This window comes from Pocillopora verrucosa, chromosome 7 (genome assembly GCF_036669915.1).
Source record: "Pocillopora verrucosa isolate sample1 chromosome 7, ASM3666991v2, whole genome shotgun sequence".
In the NCBI taxonomy this organism is placed as follows: Eukaryota; Metazoa; Cnidaria; class Anthozoa; order Scleractinia; family Pocilloporidae; genus Pocillopora; species Pocillopora verrucosa.
This window is the reverse complement of record NC_089318.1, coordinates 24,044,352-24,069,049: the sequence shown is the minus strand read 5'-3', so window position 1 is coordinate 24,069,049 and position 24,698 is coordinate 24,044,352. Positions and strand designations below refer to the sequence as shown.

Here is a 24,698-nt window from a genome sequence, read left to right as displayed (position 1 = left end):
AATTTTGGCAGTTTTAAGGGTCTTTTTTTTTTTTAGTAGAAATGGCCAGAATTCTGTATGATTGTAATTCATTTCTATGCATAGGTGTTTGTCAGTCAGTTGAATGAGAAACACGAATACTTCCGAGCAGGGAGGGCAGAACATTTTGAGACTGTTTATCACAAACCAAGCCAATGCCCTAACTCGTATTTCCTTTGCGTATTTCACTAGGTTTATAAGGTTAGATTTTCACCATTCAGCGGTCAAATGCATGGCATGCGCAAGGGGAACAGTTTTGGCCAGCTGCGTGCCGAAGTGCCGTAAAGAAATTCATAAGAAAACGTTGCCACGCCAAATGCATGTATGCGAAACAAGCATTGATTCATGACTGGAGATGTATGAAAATCATATAGGAATGGGATATAAGCGATCCTCGCAGCTATGAACACTACTAAATTAGTAGTAGAAAGGAGACCTGAAAAAAATTCAAGCCCGTACGGGATTTGAACCCATGATCTCTGCGATACCGGTGCAGCGCTCTACCAGCTTAGCTACTGGGAGCTGTTCATAATGTGTGGCCCATATAAATCCTCCGAGTGGTGAATAATGACTGGAAATATGTGATATATTGATTCGTCCATGAAAATATGTCAATGGAAACAAAAATAGTGAAAAGGAAAACTCGAGAATTTCTTACTCGAGGCTTATTCAATTATAGGTTTCCTGCTGATTCACCATTTTGTTGTGGGCTTTACCAAAAAATTTGTCCGGTTTTCAAACACCACGGCTCACTCGTTTGTGTAGTGAAGACTATTGACCGCTGTGGTGATTTCCTCTGCTTTCTCTAGTTCAATATGCGTCAAGTCCCGCGATATCGGAGTACGGACTCATTTCCCAGACAGCAGCTGATTATCGAGCCTAGTGGTTCATTACTGAAAGCAAACCGTCGTGACTGTGCAATTTTGACAGAGACAAGTGTGTCCGTAATCGATTCATGACAGACTATAGGTTGGTTTCTGAGCCAAAATAGTCAAACATCGCGCTCTGCAGAGTGCAATCCTGTTGAAAAGGATTTGTAAATAGACCATGACACTGAGTATTTTGCAAGACCAATTAGGTCGTTTCAGCAACCTCTTGAGGCAGTTCGCTGAATTACGGTCAAGTCACCTGACTCGCCTGCGGCCACCCGCCCACGCTTAAAATTACTTTTCTCTTGCCTTTTAAGTAGTGTTCGTTTCTGGAAAGATCCTTCTCACTTTCATCTATCAATCCGCAGTTCACTTATATGATTTTCATATATTCACAGTCATTTACTCACCAAAATAACTTAGTGTTAACAACTGAGTTGAAAACTTAAATTAGCCACCGTAAAGGGTAAAAAAGCTGACGTTTCGAGCGTTAGCCCTTCGTCTATCGCTCTGACGAAACGTCAGCTTTTTTACCCTTTACGGTGGCTAATTTACGTTTTCAACTCAGTTGTTATCACTAAATTACCTGTTATACCCTCCCACCGACGCAGCACCACAGTTTCTCTAGAAACTTACCCCCTTTACTAACCGAAGTGTTCGGCAACTGGCTTACCATAACATGCCAACACAGAGATGCTGAGATCCAAATCCCCGAGCCATCACTTTTATTCTTTGGCTTAAACTATTACACGACATACACAAAAACAAGAAATTGTAAAATTAAAACAAAATACAAGGTTTCTTCCCGAAGAAATCCACATTTTTATGTCGTAGTAAGTGTCGCAAAGGAGTTAAAGAACGTCCACAACGTTACAATCATATATGTGAACTGCGGATTGATAGATGAAAGTGAGAAGAATCTTTCCAGAAGTGTTCGTATCAGTGAAACGGTATGCTGGTTGCCGAACACTTCAGCTTGTATTGCAACGACATGAAGTTAATGAATCGTCGTTGTTGTTATCATTCCTTAAAAAACAAGACTAATTTAGTATTATCAACTGAGTTGATAACGTAAATTGACCGCCGTCACTCTGGTTACTGGATGAAAACATTTTATAATGATGAGGTTCCTATTAAGAGTCTCTTCACGTTTTACATGCCAATGCCCGCCGAAAAGTTCGTGGAAATGTTGAACCCATCCAACCAGGAGATTCGCAAAAAGTGGGACGAAGTATTTAAAGATCATGTTATTTTAGAAGCTTACCCTGACAATGGCGGTTACTTAACCTCACGCCGAATAAAAACGACTTGGCCGCTAGCAGATCGGGAATTCCTGTTGTTCATACCCCCCGTCATACAAGTTGACTGGTATGGGAAAGAATCGTGGCTTATCATTCAGAAAAACGCTTGGCACCTATCAAAACCCGAGGGCGAAAATGGTCTGGTGAGGGCAACTAATGGTGGAAACTTTTACATTGTTACACCAGACGACGAACGGCCAGAAGCGGCGTGTAAAGTGTTCAGCCTAACAAACAATAACTACAACAGCAGGCTGCCCAAGACAAGGATGGAATGGATGCTTAGCCGGGCTGTTCCGCGAGGCTTCAATGGGCTGTGAGCAAGCATGATCAACGGCTACAAGAAGTATTTCCAAAACGCACAAGAGTGAATGGCGGAATCTTTCGGGTTCCTGGGTGTCTTAAATGAGACGTTTCACGGACTGTGGTTTGTAGCACGGTTTGACGCTGCCTATCTAAGTATTTACGCGCTTAAATTTCCATATGAAAGAGTACAGTCTACCCACAAGCTGTAAAAATGCTTTTCAAGCAGTTAAAGTTAACAAAGGCTGCCATTAAGGACAAGACCCGAAAAAGGTTATTTCGTGAATTCGTTATTTATTTTGTATGTATGCTTTATATGACTCCAGATAATGGTATAGTACTGCATGATTCTGGGTTCAAAATTTAAGAAATATTTTCTTTACTCTCCTACTTCATTGCCTTATCAGACAGTTTTTTTGTTACAAAATAGCCCTGCTGTTCTAAATTTTTCCAGAAGCCGGTATAAATCGCCCGCCTGCCACTCCCGCCAAAAATGATACAATAAAATGTATATTTAACAGGCAGTTTTTTTTCCATATCGGCTTTTCATGATCAATCTCACATCATGTCGGTGCGAAAGGAGGTCTCATTCAACTATTGCTGACGTTGTGTGTAAATATAGTTGTGTGTAGCGTCAGCTGAGTGATCTCGTCCTTCATAGAGCGGATTTTAAATGGTCTTTTAGAGTATAAATTAAATAGACATAGTTTGATGCTACATAGTTTTGAAAATATGCCCCAAAGTCAAACCTAAGGATCCTGTCACGAAAGAACAACGAACGCACGCCATTTATTTCGCCAAACCTAAGGATCCTGTCACGAAAGAACAACGAACCGACGCCATTTATTCTATTCCTTGCAATGACTGTGACAACGAATACATTGGACAGACCAAACGTCAGTTTAGTACACGGTTAAAAGAGCACCAAAAAGCGGTTTTCCTGTGCAAAAAGGAAAATTCAGCTTTATCGGAGCATGCGTGTCTAACTAACCATACAATTGGGTGGGATAATTCTAAAATTATCACCACTAATCGGCGTTACCACCAGCGCCTTTGTTTGGAGGCTTTGCATATTAACTCCGCCCACGCTCCTTTAATCGTGACGATGGCGGTTTGCTTCCTGACGTCTATTTACACCTCGTCGGAAAAAGAGACCGCTAATTAGTGATCACATAAAAGGACCTCTTGTTGCAGCGTCTAGATCACCCCTGATGAAGGCACTAGACAGGAGTGTCGAAACGTTGGGTCTATGAATTGTAACTTCTTCGGTTACATTCATTAAATCTGCAAACCAGAGTAGCATCAAACTATGTCTGATTGTCCACCTGGTTGCCGTGTGAACTTTAATATATGAATGAAATAGTTAACATCGGTTGGCTACCGATGCTTGTGGGCAGAAATATATCAGTACGTGACCTACAAGCCACCCCAATCGCCAGAGACGACAGGAACTTGGTCACGGGTTCTTGTTTTGGTAACCTTTAAATTTTAAAATTGTCAATTTATCCTTATAACAAAAGATATTCAGCCATGACATGTTTGTCAAAAACGCTTAATTCATATTGTTTCATACTAGTTTTTCGAAACAAGTTCTCAAATAATCTCATTTGCATTATTTTTGTAGAGAGAAGACCAATACTAATTGGCGTTTTTGTGAACTCAAATTCAGGCAATTCACTGACATGGACCCCCTGAGCACCTCAACCTATCCTCCCAGTCCTCCCTCCCCACTATACCCATGCCACACATCACGCAAGAAGTTGCAAGGCATCATGGGTCAACAAAATGGCGCTGGGTGACCCGGTAGTAGTTGATGCACATTATGACAATTAGTAACATCGCTTAAACACTGTTCATCGACAAGAAAAATTACTTTGGGAAATTTTCAATCAAGAAAACTCATCTCAGGGAGTAGAAGGGGACGTTTCAGCTTGTAGTGCGCTTACATTTGCTTCTCTTCTTCCAAGTAACTTCATCAAGTTATCAGTTGCATGTCCTTCGATGATTGAACTGTGGGTTGCATTGGCGAACAATATTCTGAATTCTCTGATAAAAATTGATGAGGATTTTCCACGAGGTAGTTTATTTATTAAGTTTTCATCAGATAGGAAGAGAATGCCATGACACTTAGAACTGTTTCCTTCCTCGGAACGGCAAGAAATGGCGTGGTATTACGGTGTGAACAACTCGGAATTGTATGGATCGAATTTCTCCACCGTGTTAGCGGATGCACCACCTCCTTTAGACGACACGTACGACGAAGATGATGACGAAATCGTTTTCCCAAATGAAGCAAATAAATCAAAAGAGTACCATGGTGATAATGTAGCAGCTTCGGTTAAGAGAAGCAACGCCCGTGATGAAAAAATCAGTGATAAATCAAAGCGCGATGGCGACTTAACAAACGTGAAGAATAGGTCAGGAGAACAAGAGGATTCGGATTTTGGCGACTTTGCTGGTTTTGCCGATTTTGGGTCCGCTTTTGAACAGGAAAATAACGGAGAATCACAAGACTGGTTCGCAAGTAATACAAATGGAAACAGCGTTGAAACAGCAAGTGGTCAACCAGCCATTGATGACGAGTTCGCCGATTTTGCAGCATTTGGGGACAATAGGGACAGTCTGAATCCAGAAAGCATTGCCAATGGCGGTTTTAATCAAGGTGATTCAGCAGCTGATGTCTTAAACAATTGTGACAAAAATGAAGGTAGAAATGAAGGTCTGCCAAGTAATGGTACTTTTGACAGTGAATTTGATGATGAATTTGGAGAATTTACAAGTACAGAGTTACCTTCAGTGAGGTCTGAACTGACCTCATCAGAAAGTGACAGCAAGAGTAGTGAACTTCAGACAGATCTTGAAATTAAAGGAAGAACTTGCTTGCAGGACAAAGTGAAATCTGATGGAATCAGTGACAAAAGTGAAACATCAGGTGTTGCATCAAATTATGATTTTGATGATGAAAAAGCAGTCAGCCATTTAAGAGAAACAAGAGCTAATGGTACTCCAGAATTCTACAATAAGTTAAATGAGGATACTTATGATGTTCATAAAGAGATGCCATCGTCTAAACAGGAGAGGAAAGTTTCTAACCACATCATGAATTATGAAGACTCGGCACAGTTAAAAAATTCACCTGTAGCTGAATCAAAGACCCAAGAAAACATTGAAGAAGATGAAAAGACTGGCAGTAATTTATCCAGAAAACCTGATGAGATAAACTTTACAAAGACAAACATGAGTGATTCTAGTAAAGTTGAACATGGTTCAGGTGCTGAAGTAGAACATGAGAACAATTATTCAGATGATGATGGATTTGATGAGTTTACTGACTTCACTCATTTTTCTTTGAGACCACCATCATTAGGTGATGACGACGATGATGATGATGAGAAGCTATCTAATGAACAACTTGATTCATCTGGAATCTCAAAATCTGTTGGTAGTCAAGAAGGCATAGATTCATCATGTATAAAAGGCACTCTTGTGCAAGATAAGAATTGTGTTGTTGATGATGATGATGGTGATGACTTTGGAGATTTTGGTTCATTTAATGAAAACTCTGATCAAAGCTCTAAAAATGATGCAGATTTTGCTATAGAGGACTCTAAACAAAAAAGATCACCCAATGACAATGGTGTGGCAGAAGATGATAATGACTTTGGAAACTTTCGCATATCAAATTCTGAAGAGAGAACTTTACCATCTGATAATCAAGTCGAAAATGATTTTGGTGACTTTGGTGTATTTAATACAAGTACAAGAGATCCCCAAAACAATGCTAATGATGATGATGACTTTGGGGAATTTGGTACTTCTGATTCAGTAGGGAAAATGTTTCCTGCAGAAGATCAAGACAAGGAAAAATTTAGTGACTCTGATCATTTTGATTCAAATACTAAAGAGCTTCAAAAAGATAAAGACAGTAAGGATAACTTTACAGAGTTTGGCTCTCTTAGATTGGAAGGAAAAAATTCCACAGCTGAAGATCAAGATGATGATTTTGATGATTTTGGTACATTTCGATCAAGTGGTGGAGATTCAAAAACTGATAGTAACAACTACACAGATGAATTTGGAGATTTTGGTAATTTTGCAAGCAGTAATTCCAAAAACTCCCCAAAGCATGAGGACAATGATGACTTTGGTGACTTTAGCAATTTTGAGTCAAATACCAAAGTTAATCAGAGACACAATTCCAATGACAACAGCTTTGGAGATTTTGGAGCATTTGATTCCAATGCGAATGATTCACAAGGAAAGAATGAAAGTGATGGTGAATTTGGCAGCTTTGGAAGTTTTGAATCAAAAGTGACAGACCTGCCAAAGAAGAAAGACGAGAACGTAGGCAATGTTGCCAAGTCTAAAGACGGAACTTCAGATTGGCATCAAAATATTGAAAAGACAAAAAATGCTAATGACTCCAACAAAGATTATGATTTTGGTGATTTCAGTGGTGAAAGTAAGGAAGATGACAGTAGTTTTGCCTCATTCCCTTCCTCTAAGACTCTTATGGAATCCCCTAGAGAGACTGTTGTCCCTAAGGAAAAGTTAGGAGAAAGTCTGTATTTTGCTCCTGGCAATAATGTTGCCATAAAACAAGTGGGAGATCCTGTTTCTCTGTGCTTTACCACAGAAGTGAAGCATGTTTCACAAAGTCAATGCGATGTTCTTTCTATGAAAGTCAAGAAAGGTTTTCAGAGGTGGGTGCTTAGTTTTGATAACCACAACTTTTTTTTTTTGTTATAGTTGCAGGGATACACTAGTGTAGCAGTGACACTTACATGATCACCATGGTGATGTTGATAGAGTAAATTGATCGCCAAAGTAACTTTTAAACAAAATGTTTCCACTGTTGCCATTCTTTATGAGCAAAGTACTGACCAAGAAAGAATTTCTCCTTACAATAACAGTGTATTATCAATCAGACAGGTGATGAGAATAAAGAAAAATATCAATGAAGGGATTATTGGTTGATCTGATACCAAATTCTGCTAACAAATATCATAAGCATTGTATGGCAGATAGAAAGGACAACTTATAATGAGATCTGGAAATGAAGATGTTATTAACAAACTAAAGATGTTGTCTTAGCACAATACAACAACTCATCTGGTTTTCCTTTAAAGTCAACCAAACTATTTTTCACTATCACCTTGATCAAGTTGTTGATACCTTGGGTCACTTTAATAAATTTTTCATTTCTCCTTAGTGAATTGGGATTGTGGTACCAACTGGAGCGTACTGATAAAGAAGGCAGAATACCCTTTCATTGGTTGAATTCATTCATCCAACACAAAAAATTTTTGTCTTTGAGGATACGACCAGACAGACCTCCTCCAATTCAGGTTAGAGTTGTGCATCTACCACTGTGCACTACATTTTACATTTCTCTTAGAAATTTAGATCTTTGCTTGTAAGTTTTGAAAGCAAGATTGCAAGGTCTGTTAATTTCAAAAATAGAGAAGTGGATATCTTTGAATGAAAATCAGAGGCACCTAGTTAGTGGAATGACAACTTTGAGATGGATAAAGGTAATTTCTAAGTTTTATTTTTCTTGTGATCCTAGGGTGGATCCATGCTGAAACCCACTGTGTCATCACAGTTTCCACCTTTTGGAGGTGGACCGGTAAGATTCAAGAATAATCATTTGAAGTTGCTTTGGGCAAACATTAAAACACTCTGTCGTATTGGAACTATTTGTGAAGCCTCTTCAAATCAAGTTCCCAGGCATTTGGTTGTGTTATAACCTCAATTATCTGATAATCTGTCACATGATTTCAATCACCAAAACTGGTTTCAAATGATGTTGTCACCTTAAGGGTTTTTAATTTATCTAATTGACTGATATATTTGTTATGATGTTTCATTCATGTAGGCTGGATCAATGTTGATGCCTGCTCCTCCTGGTAAATTGTCAAATTCTTCAATTGGATTGGTAAGATGACTCCATAACATTTTTTTTAGGATTATGACCAATATGGAAAGGATGAAGCTTATGCACCAGTACGTCACAACACATTAACACACATTGCTATAATCCCTGTGTTGGTTTGTTATACAGCTTTACTACAGTGTATTCATCCTGTATGACTTAAGGAAGCTTTTTTTTTTTTCTTCTGTGATAGTGCTGCATCAGAAGTCAGACACAGGCTTTTAGGTCTTAACAAAGCCTTGCTGTACTTAATTGGTTCTCTGCTCATAGCTAAATTACCATTAACGCTAATTTTTAATTTAGTGATTTTGCTTTTTTTCTATTCACTGCCACCTATCACACACAGGATTTCTTAGAGCCTGTGAAAGGATCACACCATGCAGTCCACAGCACTGCACAGGATATAACTGCAGGCCATCATTCAGTTCACCCTGAAATGGGTCTTCCAGATCTAAGTGTAAGTTTTGTCTGTGACATAAGAAAATTGGGTGTTTAAATGCATGATACTTATACGGGTGCACATTTAAGTATTTCTCAAAACTCAAGTCAGTGAAGATTTAAAACTCTCCCTTGTTACTGCCTGAAGTGGTTTGTCTGTTGAAAATTTTGCGATGTCCACAAAGTTATCAGTAAATAAAAAGCCACCCTTTAAAAACTTGGCATCCACACATATTTCCTAACACTGTAAACAAAATGGTATTTGCCTGGGAGTAATTTATTTAATTAATTAATATAATCTATTTTGACATAGTGGACTAAGATTTGATTTGGAAATTGTTTTGTTTTCAGTTTGTGCTGGGTGGTGGGCTGAAACGCACTGCATCAAAATCAGGTCAGCAGAATGTTTTTTTCTTTTGTTCAAGGAATAGAAGAGAAGCAATCCTAACCTTGTTACATATACAAGGAAGGAAGATGTGTTTAGGGTTAGGTCTAGGCCATAACTGAAATTTGGAAAAGATTTTGTGGCATGTGGAATAGGTATATTATTGGGCATGGGAGGGCCAAATGTTCCAGTAAAGCACTCTCTCTATACTTAAGTATGGGCAAAATGAAGGAAGCTTGGAGTGAGATAAAAGATTGGACATGCTGAAGAGGTTAGCTCAGGTCCCAATGCTTCTTGAAGTTTTTCCTCTGCAAGATAGTAGTTATCACACTTACAGTAGGTAATGGTGCAAAGCATTTTAATGTCAATGTATTTTTTGGTATTTAACATGTTTTGACAGATTTCAAAGATAGTGTATCAGCTACTACATCTGAACCATCTTCCCTTGACCTGGATATCTTTGCCTCCAGTAGGACTCAAACCTCAGATGCAAAGACAGGTATGCATCGTTGTTTTTACTTATATGCACTGTGCATTTTAATTTGCTATAAATCCTATACCACTCTTTCTTGTCCATTTTTTTTACATTTTTTCTAGCACAAATGTACACTGATATGTGGGGCTTTTTCCAGCCCTGCTCACACAATTGCATACATCCCCTAACAAGGGAATGTTTTGACATTGTTTTTACAAACCAGGTTTACAGGGCTACACAAGTTATATTATATCATGATTATCACTTTGTAAATAGAGTAAGAGAGATAGTAAGTTTTGAGCTCAGTAAAGAAATAGAGAAAGGTGTTTTTCATCTTGTCATGAGCGTGGGACAAAGAAAAATTCTGAGTCCCTATGAGGAATTGAACCTCAGACCTTTGGATTCCACACTGCGATGCTCTACCACTGAGCCACAGAGACTCTACAGTGAGTGAGATCTATTACAATATTCATATGACATGTGTCCTACATACTGCAAGGATCAGCAATGTCATTAACATTATGTTTGTAGATAGAATAAGAGAATTGGTAAGAGATGGTAAGTAATGATTATCACTGTGCTTAGTTTCAGACTCCAGAGCCTTGTATGAGACAGACCTGTTGGGTCTGGATATTTTCTCATCATCAGTGGAACCTCAAAAGCTGGACAGCCCTAAGCCACAAAAACCATCCGACACAAATAAAGTGTGGCAACATGGAAGAGTCACTATACCTCTCTCATCGCAACAACATAAAGTACAATTGAGTGTTGCTGCCAAGACTCTTTTGAATGATCTTGAAGATTTAAGTTTTATGTGTTCATCAGTTCTTATGTTTCCCTTGAAGCCTGAATAACTTGCAAAATATGACTGAAAAATATGACATCCATACTGGATTCATTTAAAGAAATTATTTTAAAATCAAATTATGGGAAACATAAAGCCTTGTTTACCTACAAGTAATATTTGTCTCAAATGATTTTATGTCATGCCTTAAAACTATAAAGGTTGAAGTTTTAAGCTCAGAGTGCTGACAGGAATTTCAGTGCTTTGTAATTTTTTTCTTCTCTGTTTTTGTGAGTAACCTCTAGGAGAAATCTCTCTGCTTAATTACAATATTTTGTTTTTTTACTGTATGGGGCAGCATTTTTCAGTAAAAACCTCTCTGCCACTATTGAATTTTGTGAAGATAGATTTCATTTAATACCTTGACCCTTAAACTCCCAGATCAAATTTTTAATTCTCCTTACTGTCAACCATACAATTCTTATAATGTTAGTTCAGAGAATTTAGTATTTGATCAACTAATTATCCCAAGTTGATATTTTTCTTTGTTCTCATTACTTATCTGGTTGATATTGTATTAATACTGTAAGGAGAGATTCTGTCTCGGTCACTTATATGAGTTAAAGGGTTAATTGAATGTTATGTAGAAAAAAAGAAAAGTGAGGTATTTAGATTTTTGTGACAGCAAAGGAGAAGGAGGAAGTAGAGGTAATGCGTCACAGGTTGTAGTCAAAATTGTTTTAACTTATAGATGTAGGTTTGCCTTCACTTAAAGTATGGAAATTCTTCATTAAACAAAACATATTCTAGGAAATTTTGAGGTAAACTTGTCATCAGGCCAGGTATTCATGTGTCTATTTTTTGTCAAAATAATTGTTTCTCTCAGATCATCAACTATCTTAAGAATTGGATCATTATCAAAAGAAATTCAGAAGCTCATACAAAGAGTGTAAAAAATGTGTCCCACATTTTTTTATTTTATGAAAGAAAATTTGTCTTGTGCTTAATGTTAGTATGTAAGTGTGGAGTAGAGCCAACTGCATATTAGTCATGCCAACTATATTGAATTTCATACATATCCTTGCTAAATGTTACTTGTGTGGTAGTCACCAAAAATATGTTGTGCAAACAAGTTCTCTTTTTCAAGACTAGAATCGAATTGTCGGCCAAATTTAAGAAAAGTGCATGATACATAAATATGGTCCCTAGAACATGGTGGAGATGGTATGTATTGGAAAAAATCATTTCAACTCCAGTTATTTGAGCAACTTGGGCTATACAGAATATATCCCAACCATTCAACAGTGGTTGCTTGGATTTGGAAGCGATCTTCGCTGTAATAAAAACTTCTTAGGTAGTAGTGAAAATAAGGCCTGACTATAATTCAGGCCTGTTTGGGATCCTGTAAAGGCCATAATTTTTTCCAGGCCTTATTTTCACCACTGCTTAAGAGTTAATCACTGCTGCAAAGGTCGCTTCCAAATTCATTTGTTAAATCAGAGTTCACACATGATTTTCATATATTTACAGTCAGTGACAGGAAAATAGGAGTTTTTATGAACATGCAAGTTTTGATAAAGGATGCACTTGTGAAGGGGAGGGGAGTGGTTAAAATGATGATGATGATGATGATAATAATAATAATAGTAATCAAACAGCATGATTGACATAATATAAGTTTTTTTTACCTTTAATGAGCAATTAAGAGAATGGTCATCAGTGACTACTTTTAACTAAACATGTGCAGCTCTTCTTTTTTTTTATTTCAGCCCAAATTTTTCCATGTAAAGTTTTGTTGCAGTAGCAGAATTGTTGTGGGGACCTTGTTCATTGTATAAAATCTGCCATGGGGAACTGCTTCATTTACAGCTCTAAGAAATCAAGGAACTATTTTGTGCCGCTTAATTTTTCTTTTACTTCGACATCCTCTCCTTGGGCAACCTACAGGCATTTGACTGACATCTGTGCCTGGGGTTGAGGAATTTGAACCTTACTTGGTGAGGGTGGGGAATTTGAGCTGGAAGTGTCAAGTCTTTTCAGCTGAATACAAATATGGAGTATGTTAAAGGTAAACAATGGCTTAGAAGAAAAGGTCTATGAGGTTTTAAAGTGTGGCCAGTGTATAGAGATTTCCATTTTCACCAAAAAAATTGGGCAAGGCATTTGTATACAATGTTTGTCCCAAGGGGTGAGAATTTGAACAAACCTATCTTCAAAAGTTCAAAGTCCAGGGGTGGGATGTTGAAGCTTCAAACTGATGAAATAATAAATGCACAAGAGAGGAGGTTGTGTACAGAGATTTTGCTTTATTTCAAGTCCTCCACCTTTTTTTCCCTGCTATGACAAGTTCTTCCCATCAAGTACAAACAGGCTGAGTAGTACTCCCTGATTAAAAGGGGTGGGTGGTCATAGCAGGGGCAAACTTGCCTGAGATTGAAATCTCTGTTTATTTAACATAGCCCAGTTGATTAACATCTGTCTAAACTTATGTAAAGTTCCCTTTAACTAAATCACTAGCATAGAGAATCCTATTTTTATTATACCTTGGTACTAAATAATATCTGTAAATAGCTCAGTATGTATTCAGCCTTAATATAGAATACGATTTGCCATTTAAAGCTAAACGATGATTATTTTTTAAGGAACATGACATAATTCCCAAGTAATTATGATATCAGTGGGAATTTAAAACCTGTTAAACTATTCTTTAGGGCAGAAAATTAATGAAGTAGTGACAATGCATATTCATTTGGTAAATCTTCATAGAAGCCATTGTTTAGTTTTGTAATGCAACACAATCTTTCCACCAGACTGTGTTGCATGACTAAAACCAAAAAAAAGCTGTGAAGGAGAAAAGATTGTTGACTGGCTTCAAGATATTTGGATCAAAAGGAAATAACAATAACATTCATGAAAATATTTTGCCAAAGGCAAACAATAAATCTTGTAATTTTTGATCTAGGGATTATGGGGGGAAATGTTATCTTTCTGTTAAGCCAATAGATTAAACAAAATAAGTAAATATGCATCCTTATCTACTTCTAAAATGTGACTTATTAATTAAAAAATTGGCATGTTTTTTCAAAGAAAAAAAACTTCTGAAAAATTTTACACATCATATGTGCAGTTTCTTTGGAGAGTACCACAATCTGTTTTCTGTTTGCAGCTGTACTGCATGTATAGCCTAGAAGAATGCTCTGCTATTGCTCTTATCACTTGGATAAGCGCACTTATCAACCAGTATTCATCCTGATGACATTAACACCTGTCCACTATCTCGCAAACGGTCAAAAACAAGGAGAGAATAAAAACTAGCGGCTTTGCAACTAATGTACAGGGGATTACCGGTAAATGATATGTAAGTGGGTCTAACATTTACTTAATCCCGCGAATTTCCGGCCAGTGTGGAAGCCTACTGTTCAGAATGCCATGTGACAGGAAGTAGTTTTACCCACAAATAAACAAGATCATTCAATGTCGCACAATTATATCCTCCACTTGAAATCCTCGAAGACTGTTCCTTTTTGCTTCAACTTTATCGGAAATCCATGGTACATTATCTCATCGACTGAAGCAAGTTCCAAATGTCCATCCGTGTATGTTTTCGCTTTGGTTCTCGCGCGGGTGGCCATTTCTCGCTTCCGTGTGTGTGCGGGAAGCTCGTTTTGCGCATGACCGTTATGCCCACACTTCATTGAGAAATTAGGCCCGCGCGTGGAAAGTACCAGGATATTGTAAGGTCTTTTAACTACTGCATTCCCAACAAATTTTTAACGATGGCGTTTCGTAGTGTAACTGCAAGGACCTTGTGGCATGCTGCTCGTGCTTGTAAAAGATCTCCTCAAGTACTTGGTGGTTCATGGCGATTGTGTTCTGCGAAGTCGAGTCTTGATGAGCCAGGTATGAGTAGGTAAACTGTATTTTTCCGAGTAGAAAGAAGTTTGTACATACATAAATCAAAGCTGTCTTTTATTTAAGCCCTCTTTGGTCTTAAGAAATTTTCTCTGCAGAAGTGGATGCGAGGTTTGGGAAAATCCTTACAGATTTGTTTGCATTACTAACCGCGATGCAAATAGTTTGCCACATCACAAAGATTTATATCTGTCGACCTGTGCCGTCACGCAAGTAAATGAGATTGCTCGATTAAAAAAAAAATCGGGCAAACTACTCACCAGTTACGGTTCCACTGCAAATTAATTAAACCACATTAACTACACCTGTTTTCAAGAATAGGTTTTTAATGCCATAGAGGTAGGAGTTCTAAGACAGAGTGTGTATGTGAAATTTTTTTTTTGTATTTACTGTTTTACTTACGATGACGACAATTTCACATTTGAATAGGTTACTTTGACTATAAGTTTTTTTTAGTACAGTAACCCAATTGTTTGATCTTTAGCTCTCCATAAAGGGAGTAATTAATCTCTTACTGTGATTTAATGTCTTTCATTCAGATTTTGAAACTCACAGGGACAAGAAGTTATTTACCCCTGGCCCTCTCGGCGTCAGCTTTGAAACAAAGAGGGCCATGCTGCGGGACCTTGGTTCGCGTGACACGGAGTTTATACGGGTTGTGAAAACAATTCGTTCGAGGCTCTTGGAAATTGCTGGTGTTTCTCCTGAAGTGTTCACCACTGTATTACTTCAGGGTAGCGGAACATATGCTGTGGAGGCTGTACTCACCACCACAACCCCCAGAGAAGGAGGGAAAGTTTTCATCATTGAATGTGGTTCCTATGGCAAGAGAATGATGAAGATTTGTGAAGTTGCGGGGATAGAAACGGTTTGTTTTTACTAGTTCCTTTGAGTATGTTGATCTCTGATGGTTAAATTAACTTTTGAGAAGGTTTCCCTTTTTAATATTGTTAACCTTATAGTACTGGTACATGTACATGTAACAATCCAATTCTGAATGTTTTATTTCAGGCAGGAGAGATGTTTGAAATTAGGTGTTTAGTATAGACTTCATGCTCCAGGAAATTTTGTGATTGCTTTTGATTTGGCTAAGGGTTCATGTTTTCATGTAAGCCAATTGTGATGATCAACTTAAAAATTAGAGATACCATAGGTAAAATATGAACACTTTCATTTGCTGTAAACCCTTCAAGTATTCAGTTATAGGTAGATAAATGGATAGATATTTCTTTGAGTATCCAGCACAACTTTCCAACTGTAGCTGGGAGCTTTGCATTTAACCAGTATAAAGAATTGCAAGAAACGCAGTGGTCTATTGTTTAGTGTGCTGGGCTTTGCGTCTGAATGCCTGGGTCTGTGAAGGCCTGATGAAGTGCTGGGGGTAACCTTGCAATGGACTAGCATCCCATCTTGGGGGGAGAAGTGATACTCCTAGTGGCTTCATGCTAAGGAAACCTGGGATAAGCTCCAGCTGGGTGAGCCACTTGGCTTTGGTAAAGACTCAAGGTTTTAGTGTAAGGAATTGAAGGGTAAACATTTGTAGGTTTTTCATATGGTGTGTATCTGTTGTTCAGGTTGTACTTCACGGAGCAGAGGATTCCAAAGTAGACTTAAAGAAAGTTGAAGAAATCCTGAAAAGTGATAAATCCATTACCAATGTTGCCATGGTGCACTGTGAAACCTCCACAGGTGTTATACATCCAGTTGCTGAAGTAGGAAAACTTGTGAAAGCACATGCTCCAGATGCATCATTTTTTGTTGATGCTATGAGCAGCTTTGGGGCAGTTCCACTCAATTTAGATCTAGCAAACATTGACTTCATGGTGAGCTCAGCTAACAAGTGTATAGAAGGTGTTCCTGGGTTCTCCTTTGTAATTGGCCATATTGAATCCTTGAAGAAATGTAAAGGATGGGCACGTAGTTTATCTCTGGACATTGTTGATCAATATGAAGGACTTAACCAAAACGGCCAGTTTAGGTTCACCCCAGCAACTCACGCCATGCTTGCTTTTCGACGAGCTTTGTCTGAGTTCAAGGCTGAAGGTGGAGTGGATGGAAGAGCGAACAGGTGAGCGGCTTTATTCCTAGAGATTGAAAGACTATCTAAGTGAACTGATTATGCCAAAATATTTCATAATGAATTATAGCATCATCATAACCAGTATAGGAGAAGAAGCCAGGTGTTTGGTATACAGATATGTACCTTTTTTGTAATGTTTAAGTCTGTGAAAGTTACTCTCTTTTATTCTCATAGATACATGGAGAACTGCAACCTTCTTCAAGATGGCATGCGGAAAATGGGTTTCAAGAAGTTTCTAGATGACACCCATGAAGGGTACATTATAACTTCCTACTACAACCCCAAGCATCCAAACTACAACTTTGAAGATTTTTACAATCGGCTAAACAGTAAGGACCAGGTCATCTACCCTGGCAAAGTAAGCACTGCTGACTGCTTCAGAATTGGCAATATCGGAAAACTGTATCCTGCTGATATGCAGCATTTGTTGAAGTGTATAGAAGAAGTGTTAGGTGAAATGGGAATACCTGTCCCCCTAGAAGAGTAAACAAAGAGACAGTAGACTAGTTATGTGAACCATTTTATGGGGTGTGATATACATAGGCCATTTCTGAGTTCTAAAAATTCTCCCTTTCTAATTTTGACCAAGAGCAAAATTTTCAGGTATTAATGAGTTACAGTTGCTTAAGGATTAAAATTATTTTCCAATGAATAGCTTTGCACTTTCTACTGAAACAGAGGCTTTTTACATCTCAGAAATGGCTCATTAGTACAGTGCTCTTAGTTGCATTGTTCACACCTAATATCAAAAAGATTTGTTAAAGGCATGCTTGCTGGAATAATTTTGATGTGGAAATGAAATTAATTTTAATATAGTTTATGAATAAGATTTATGTCTTAAAAGAGCAGAACAATCACATCTTTTACAGATAACAAGAACTCATTTAGCATGCAAAATAACTCGGAGAATTTGAGCTGAAAAGGGGATAAGGCAAAAAACAAGTAATCAGCAGAAAATGCATGAGCAGTAAAGCCAAATTTTGCAGATAAACTGTAAGTGGCAGTGGTGTGTAAGTGTTAGTAGTTTGATTGGAATGATAGCCACTTTGCACCATGATTTATGAAATTAATTTGATGAGACAGCAAATGCAATCTCATTATTACATTTGAAAAGTAAGTGTTTTCATATTGCTTAGGATTTTTGGGCACAATTAGCTTTCATCAAATTATGGCACATTTGTTAGAAGTGTTAGGGTCAGTGAAAATAATATGATTTTGAAAATAGCTACCACACAATTTATTATGTTGTAAAAGGAGAAAATAAAAGAATTTTCTGTTGTTATAATAATTTACACTGAAATAAGTTAAATCAGATTTCCTTTTTGTTGTTTCCTGTGAGGTACTTTAGATGTCATACTTAAATAGTATTCCCTTAGAATAATCCCATCCATGTGATTTAGTGGAAAGTTATTTATTTGAACAATTTTCTTTTTTGAGATAATTCTTCAGAAATAATAAGGATAAATTTAATTTTTCTATTTTTTTCCTTGTCACTTTTTTTCAAAGTGACTATTCTGCATTACTGAGTGTGTCATCTTATGAGAGGACCATAATACAAGATGGTGTGTTTTTTGGAAGTAATGTGATTTGATACCATAAGAGACAGAGCAGAGTGTCTGTTTTAACAAAGTGTTGGTTTTTACAGTGGTCATTCCATGCTACATATAGACTCCAACTAACGATTTTTAAGCATGTAATGGCTAAAAGCATGCAGAAGCAGTAACTTTCTAATATAAAGAAAATAAATAAATAAGTAAGTAGTTTCCAAAAAGGATCTTTCTAATGTTTAGAAGTGCAGAATAATTAAGAACAGTAAAATAATTTAACTGTGAGTAGTAATTAAAAAGTCTTTTGGGAGTCTTGTTAGATGGAAACAAACAATAGATTTCCTTGATTAGGTAACAGAACTAATTAAATGGTATTGAATGCGTGATAATGTCTGAAAAAAGTTACCCCTACTATTATCCCCTTATCCGCCGCTACGTGTTGTCATGAACTTCTTCGGGACATGCTAAAGTCATCCAAGTTACCAGTGCATGAGATAATGAGGGTAAATGGACACATGCCTAGGAAGAGAGGTTATGGCGACAACTATTAGTTTGGGGGGAAATTTCGGCCAACCTATCCAGGACCCCTGGTATGATGTCCCGCCGACTGAGGGGTCCCTGAAGAGTAAGATCCGCATCTCTCCTGCCTCAATTCCGTTTACCACTGAAAAAACATGGCAGCGTCGGGGAAAACTCTCTCTTTGTTAAGTTTTGCTCACATAATATTAACATTCAATCCAGCCATGGCGAAATGTCCAAAGGTTAGTAAACCACACTCGAGGAATCAATATCGGCTCGAGTTCGTATGGAAAGCATTTATTAAAATTTCGCGGTTAAGTCATGCCTGTCCAAGGTAGTTTTCACTGATAGTGGCTGGTTATATTATTTTAGCATGAGGTTCTGCTCCATAACTTCAAGCCAACGTACTTCCTAGACAAAGGAGAAACAATTAAGGTAGGAAACATCGGGTCAGTTTTTTCACCTCTTCCTTCTCTCTATTTTCGCAGTAGCTGTTTTAATTCATATGTGACCAGTGCATCAAAATTATGCTTCAAAATATATCCCTCAAAATGGTCGTGAAAGTTGGCATGCTACAACTTTGTATTTGTGTTTCTTCTTCTTACCATTCCTTCCTTTTCTTTTCTTTTCGCCACAGGCATGGGCTATGCTTATTCCTGAACCTTGGGAAGATAATCGACTTATCGTAAGAGAGCTAACAACCTTTTCATAATACTTACAGAAAACACAAAGAGTCTTGCCTACAGGATTCATTGCACGTTTTCATTATGTTATTAGCTGTTGCTGTGTCGTTATCCGCAAGTTTCAAGAGAAACTTATCGAGTAAAGAAATAATACACTGAACTGGATATTTACCACATAGGGAAATAATAAACCTTGTACAATTCTAAGAGGAACTTTTCAAACGACACCATTTCTTACATGCTATATTCATTTTTGATACATCAAGCGAACAATTTGGAGTTACAAGAGAGAGAATCCAGAGTGTCAGCTGGGACACAACAGGAATACTATCCTCCTCAAATTTTGTTACTTGTTTAGTAAACTACAATAGTGATGTATAGCCGTTTTCTTGTTGTAATTGCAGCACCAGTTTGAATAAAACCTCAACATACAAGTAGAACATCGGATTGTGAGGAAATCCAGTACAAAATACTAATAAAATGCAGTAATTCAGAGATGAATTTTTCGATTCCTTTATTTCACAGGGCAGCCTTTCAAATACTGAACACTTGACTTTCAGTCTTGCAAGCCAGGAATCATTCTCAGATACTCATGGCATAGGAGTTATATCCAGAAATGTAGTAAGTGTTGTGAATTTCTCATAGAAAATGGAAAATTACTCAGGATTAGGATGAGTTAGGTTAAATTTTCTGAGCCACTATCAATTTTTTCACTGTGATTTCCTTCTAGACAGTTTCCCTCAAAGAAAGAAAGAGAAGAAATGAGGGACACAACCACGCAAGGTAATGAATTTAGGAGTGATCCCGGGTATGAAGTAGCTTGGTGTTCACAGATGTTTTTTAGGAGATCATAGGTTAAACTTTTGTTAGGAGCAGCACAATTAATTTCTTTCCTCTAAATGAACCTGGTGTGTCACTGATTCACTGATTGTAGCTTTTAAGGTAGTCTAGATGCCATAATTTGACAATATTAAAAGTTATAACTTGCAAATAATGTAGAAATGTGTTTTTAGTGAAGAGGGCATCAATGTTTTGTTTGGTGTTGAGGCATTTTCCGAAGATCACTCTTGTGCCACCTTAAAAGCAGTAAGTATTTGTGCAAGTGTAGCCTTAGTTTTATCTGAGTAGTTGCAGTTCAGAAACAGACAAAAACATTCTTAAGGGATTGGCTTGGCAATTTTACTGTGCTAGAATTTATTTTCTCTTGTGGCTGTCTTCTTTAACATGGAAGTTTTTGCATCAGCATCTCTTCCTATAAGATTGGATGTTGCCTTTACAGTATGATAGAGTATGTTGCAAATCAATTTGACTCCACTAAGGGCAGAGCTAGAAAAGTTGTGCAAGTCCCTAGAGAAACAACCAGACCTGAGAGAACTTTTTGAAGTATATTCTAACATAGGATATGTGGTTCATTATGTTAATAGGAGACAAATGTGACTATTGGTTGCCCTTCTAACCGGCGTATAATTCCTAGGGGGTAAGTTTGGTAATGGTTGATGCACAGATATAATCTATAGAAAACATTTTATGCGATGTATTTAAGTCAAAGCGATTTCATGTTCTTGACATGTGTGCAAAATTTTTTAAAAGAAAGTATAATAGGTAGTTGTTTGGGGGAATTATCACTTATTGTAGGTAAATCACAACTTTTGTATTAGGTGATCATTTTTAATTTTTCAGCAAACCTACCAGATGTGGAAGTTTCAAAAACTTTTCTTACGTTGTTTCAAGGTAAAAACAATCAAAGATATGTTTATAAGCAATAGTTATTGGGTAAGGATGGTGTTATGATGAAAGACAAAATTGAGAAAATCATAATTAATACTGCCTGGGCCAGTAGATAATCCAATTTTTCACTTTTAAAATACTCGAAAACATTTCAACCTCATCTGGGGAGTGTCACATAGCCAGTTGCTCAGGGAGAAGTGCTGGGAAATTTAATTCACTTAGACTAGCAAGGCAAATTAAGCTGAAGGATGAGTTGGAATAGTCTAAATACTACAATTAAAAAATAGAACTTACTTAACTTTTTGACCCTTGAGTGCATTAACCCTCCAGCCCCTAAGAGTGACTAACATCTAATTTCTCCTAACAACATCACCCCTGGATCAAACATTAAGGTCATGAGAATAAAGGAGATGATTACTAACTAAAGAAGCTTTTGATTGTTGCACAAATTCTCCTTGTAAGAACATTAGGAAATGTCTAAGGAGTAGTATGGAGAATATACATACTGATGTTAGGAAGTAAAGAGTTACATTAGGTGAGAAAATAACATTTTCTACTTTTTTGTGGCAGTGGTCAGCAGAGAAAAATTTCTCATGAAAATGATGAAGTTTCAGATAAGGTGAAGTTATGTAAATTCCACGTTTAGTTTTCCAAAGAGGAAAAGCTCAATTAATTTTCTTTTATACGGCTTCTCTCTCGTATATGCTTCAAGAAACGGCTGCTTTTCCAAGTGCCTTTCTTTCTTGATTCAATTCAATTCGCGCTATGACGTTATTTGTAGTTAATGATTCTTCAAACCTCATGCTTTACATTTTGACCAGGTATTTGATTTTATTTGTCGTGGGATGTACTGAAAAAAGTTTGTTTTATAGACCGTTGTGTATGACCTTCTGAAACTGGGCTGTCCGTTATCAGTGCAGAGCAGTGAACCTTTCAAACCCATTATTGACGTGTAAGTGCCGTGTTTTATTAACACCTTTTCCGCCAATGCATTTCCCTGACAGCTTGGTAATAGTGGAATTTAAGTGCTAAAGGAAAAAAAAAAGGAAAGAATCAGGGGAGATTCTCAGCCACGTTTCTTTACGTTTGCTTTGTATCACGTCGCTCTCTGCTGCTAAATGGCTGCTTCAACTGAATGTAGGGAAAAGGCCTCATCAGCAGATGTATCACGATATGTATTTGAAGTCTTAATGTTAATTCAGTCCACTGAACTAAACTCTCTATAGATACAAGTATCAGTAATTTCATTCACGAATCTAATGCAGTTGAGTATATTGTGTCTAAGTATTTAGTTTTTATTTAATTATCTTTTTTACTTCTAAGTGAAAATAAATGCGACAGCAATGTCTTCTGATATGAAAACTTTTCGTACTATTTTATAACTAATTTCTTAAAGATTACGCAAGTTCTGAACTATTTTTCCGCTTCAGATACGATGGAGAAACGTTTGTAAAAGAAGTGGATGTAAACTTTGTATTGTGGGAACAACATGGTCGAGCTGGCTACAAGTACAGTAAAACCATGAAGGAGGTTAGCGGCTGTTGCGTATTTTAAACATTATTTTCCTCCTCCTCCCCGTTTTTGGAGGACTACTGGGGATAGGAGAAAAATTATAATTTTTTGATACTGAAATCTCTTTTGGAAATGCAAACATTTAGTGTCAGTTATTTGTGCAGCATTAAAAAAGGCTATACCGCTGAACATCGCCCAAAGAATTTAAAGGAAGAAAGCAAGGAAAGACGTGCTAAACTGGTATTGATAGGCTGAAGTGGAATGCGTTGAACTTATACTGCAAAGAAGCTGGCGAAGAATGTTACAGCAGAAGAAAGAGAAATTACGGTGTTAGCAGTTCGATCGAGGGAAAAATGCAAAAGAACATGTGAAATTAGGTTAAAATTGTCACTGGCGGTTTGAACATCTCAATATCAACTCACTGTTCGACTATGTGAACTTCAACTTTGAATTTTTTGTACGCAACTTCCTGTGTTAAGTATGAGCCACTGACTGAAATTCACACTTGAAGAGTTTGGGAGAAGTTAAGGAAAGTCATGGAAATTTTTAAGACTTCGAAGGAAATATGAACCCAACCTAACATTCAATAGGGAAGCGTTTTTGTTGTTGTTGTTGTTTTTTTTAACAAGGTTGGGTGCGTGAGAGAGGCGCAGAGCTGGGAAAAGATGATAAATTCCATGAAGGGTGGAAGTATTGAATCAGCGTGGTCCAAGGAGGTAAAAAGATACGAACAGCGAGTCATAAAAGATGCATTTACTGTGTTAATTTGGTTCCATGTAGCCTTCTCTTGACCAACTAAGAAAACTAACAATGATCGACAAACAAGTTCATGATGATCTTTTATGATGCCTTTTGTTCAAGACTATCGCAATATGCGACTGATCAATTTCCGAACCTTCGAAAGATTGTAATATTATTTACTTTAATTTACTTTCAATTTTATTCCCTAGAATTACCAAACTTGTTTTCAAGAGTCAGCAGATGGCTCCATTTCTGCGAATAATCTTTATGAACGATATGAGATCCTCAACAGTTCTGGGGCCGCCTCGCACATTGTGTGGACTGATGTAGGCACTTTTGTCTTCCTCCTGAAAGTTCTTGATCCTGAATTTAGGTAAAGGAATTGATTATTGAATATACCTCAACTGATATTCTTTAAGATAGTGGAATTTCAAGAGCAGTATTTTTTTATTATTTATTTTTTTTTATTGTTTTTCTATTGAGAGGCAACTTTCGGATTTTGCCGCTGAATAAAATTTGGCCGCGTCATTTTTCAGCCACAGCCCTGGTTAGTTTAAACCACTAAAGCTCACTTTGGTTGTCTGGATTTTCGAGTCAACCCTAAGAAAGCGAAAGATATACTCAATTTCAACTTCCCACTCGAGTTCACTCTTTGTTCCTCTTTCCCAAACGGCGGCTGTGACAGTGTGTCGAACTTTAAGGAAGGAGGTTTTATAATGGGTTATCGGATGCGGGATATTTTGGTAAAACATTGAAGGGATACGGGGACACTCGAGGGAAAAAAGCGGGAAACGGGATTTTCAAAATAGAGATAACGGGAATTAAAAGGAAACAAACTGCAGGAATTAACGGGATATTTAGGCCAAACATTAATAGTATACGGGATACTCAGACCCACCCCCTCGGGGGCGTCAGGAATTGTCTCTTTTCCTTGTTCCTTGAGCGTGGGTTCCGTGCTATTCTTCATAAGATTAGGCTGCCTGTGACTTAGCTGAATACTGACTATTATCATCGATATACTTTGTCATTACAGCTTTTGTAATCTGACCGTAGAGTTTGGTGTTCAAGTGCATGGTGTCAGGAGTGCGATGCAAGAGATTCCAACCTTCGTGGTTCTTGGTTCAGCATGCCTGACTATCGTGGTTCTGATGCTATCTGCCTTCCACACCACAGCACTGTGTTCCGAATGACCGTGGGCTACTCTCGTCTGGGAGCACGGAGGAGGGGGGAAGCTTTATCAAGTTTCATGAAATGGAAAATAGTCTTTCTTACTATTACATCCGCAATAGGTGGATGTTTGCGTTTCAACTGAAAAGAAGGTCCGTGCTCATTATTCTCATTTTCGGTCAAATTTCCTTGGATCAAAAAACGGTCTATTATTCCAGAACAACATTTTGTATGGAGCGTCAAAAGAAGGCCTTTTTTTATACGTAGCGCTTAGGAACTTTTGTCGAGGCTGAGCGCAAAAGGT

General features: G+C 37.5%; 4 protein-coding genes across 4 annotated transcripts; all 4 read left to right on the top strand.

The window, feature by feature from the left end:
• The first annotated feature begins 1,961 nt into the window (after positions 1-1,961).
• Positions 1,962-3,423, top strand: LOC131792033 (uncharacterized). Its single transcript, XM_066169774.1, has one exon. The coding sequence runs from the start codon at positions 1,990-1,992 to the stop codon at positions 2,503-2,505; it is 516 nt and encodes a 171-aa protein (XP_066025871.1). The 5' UTR covers positions 1,962-1,989; the 3' UTR covers positions 2,506-3,423.
• An 829-nt stretch (positions 3,424-4,252) lies between these two features.
• On the top strand, positions 4,253-11,319 carry LOC131791999 (dentin sialophosphoprotein). Its single transcript, XM_059109358.2, has 8 exons — positions 4,253-7,191; positions 7,701-7,836; positions 8,058-8,117; positions 8,367-8,426; positions 8,770-8,880; positions 9,213-9,255; positions 9,647-9,745; positions 10,307-11,319. The coding sequence occupies exons 1-8, from the start codon at positions 4,649-4,651 to the stop codon at positions 10,573-10,575; spliced, it is 3,321 nt and encodes a 1,106-aa protein (XP_058965341.2). The 5' UTR covers positions 4,253-4,648; the 3' UTR covers positions 10,576-11,319.
• Positions 11,320-13,995: 2,676 nt separating this feature from the next.
• Positions 13,996-18,423, top strand: LOC131792000 (2-aminoethylphosphonate--pyruvate transaminase-like). Its single transcript, XM_059109359.2, has 4 exons — positions 13,996-14,405; positions 14,957-15,285; positions 15,992-16,485; positions 16,672-18,423. Exons 1-4 carry the CDS (start codon positions 14,282-14,284, stop codon positions 16,982-16,984), a joined length of 1,260 nt encoding a protein of 419 aa, XP_058965342.2. The 5' UTR covers positions 13,996-14,281; the 3' UTR covers positions 16,985-18,423.
• Positions 18,424-18,428: 5 nt separating this feature from the next.
• Positions 18,429-24,495, top strand: LOC131792032 (cation channel sperm-associated auxiliary subunit epsilon-like). The gene is made up of 14 exons (XM_066169932.1): positions 18,429-18,805; positions 18,936-18,998; positions 19,201-19,248; positions 19,772-19,867; positions 19,977-20,029; positions 20,260-20,332; positions 20,671-20,723; positions 20,927-20,977; positions 21,545-21,593; positions 21,847-21,926; positions 22,405-22,504; positions 23,116-23,202; positions 23,437-23,600; positions 24,261-24,495. The coding sequence occupies exons 1-14, from the start codon at positions 18,719-18,721 to the stop codon at positions 24,415-24,417; spliced, it is 1,161 nt and encodes a 386-aa protein (XP_066026029.1). The 5' UTR covers positions 18,429-18,718; the 3' UTR covers positions 24,418-24,495.
• Positions 24,496-24,698: the final 203 nt, after the last annotated feature.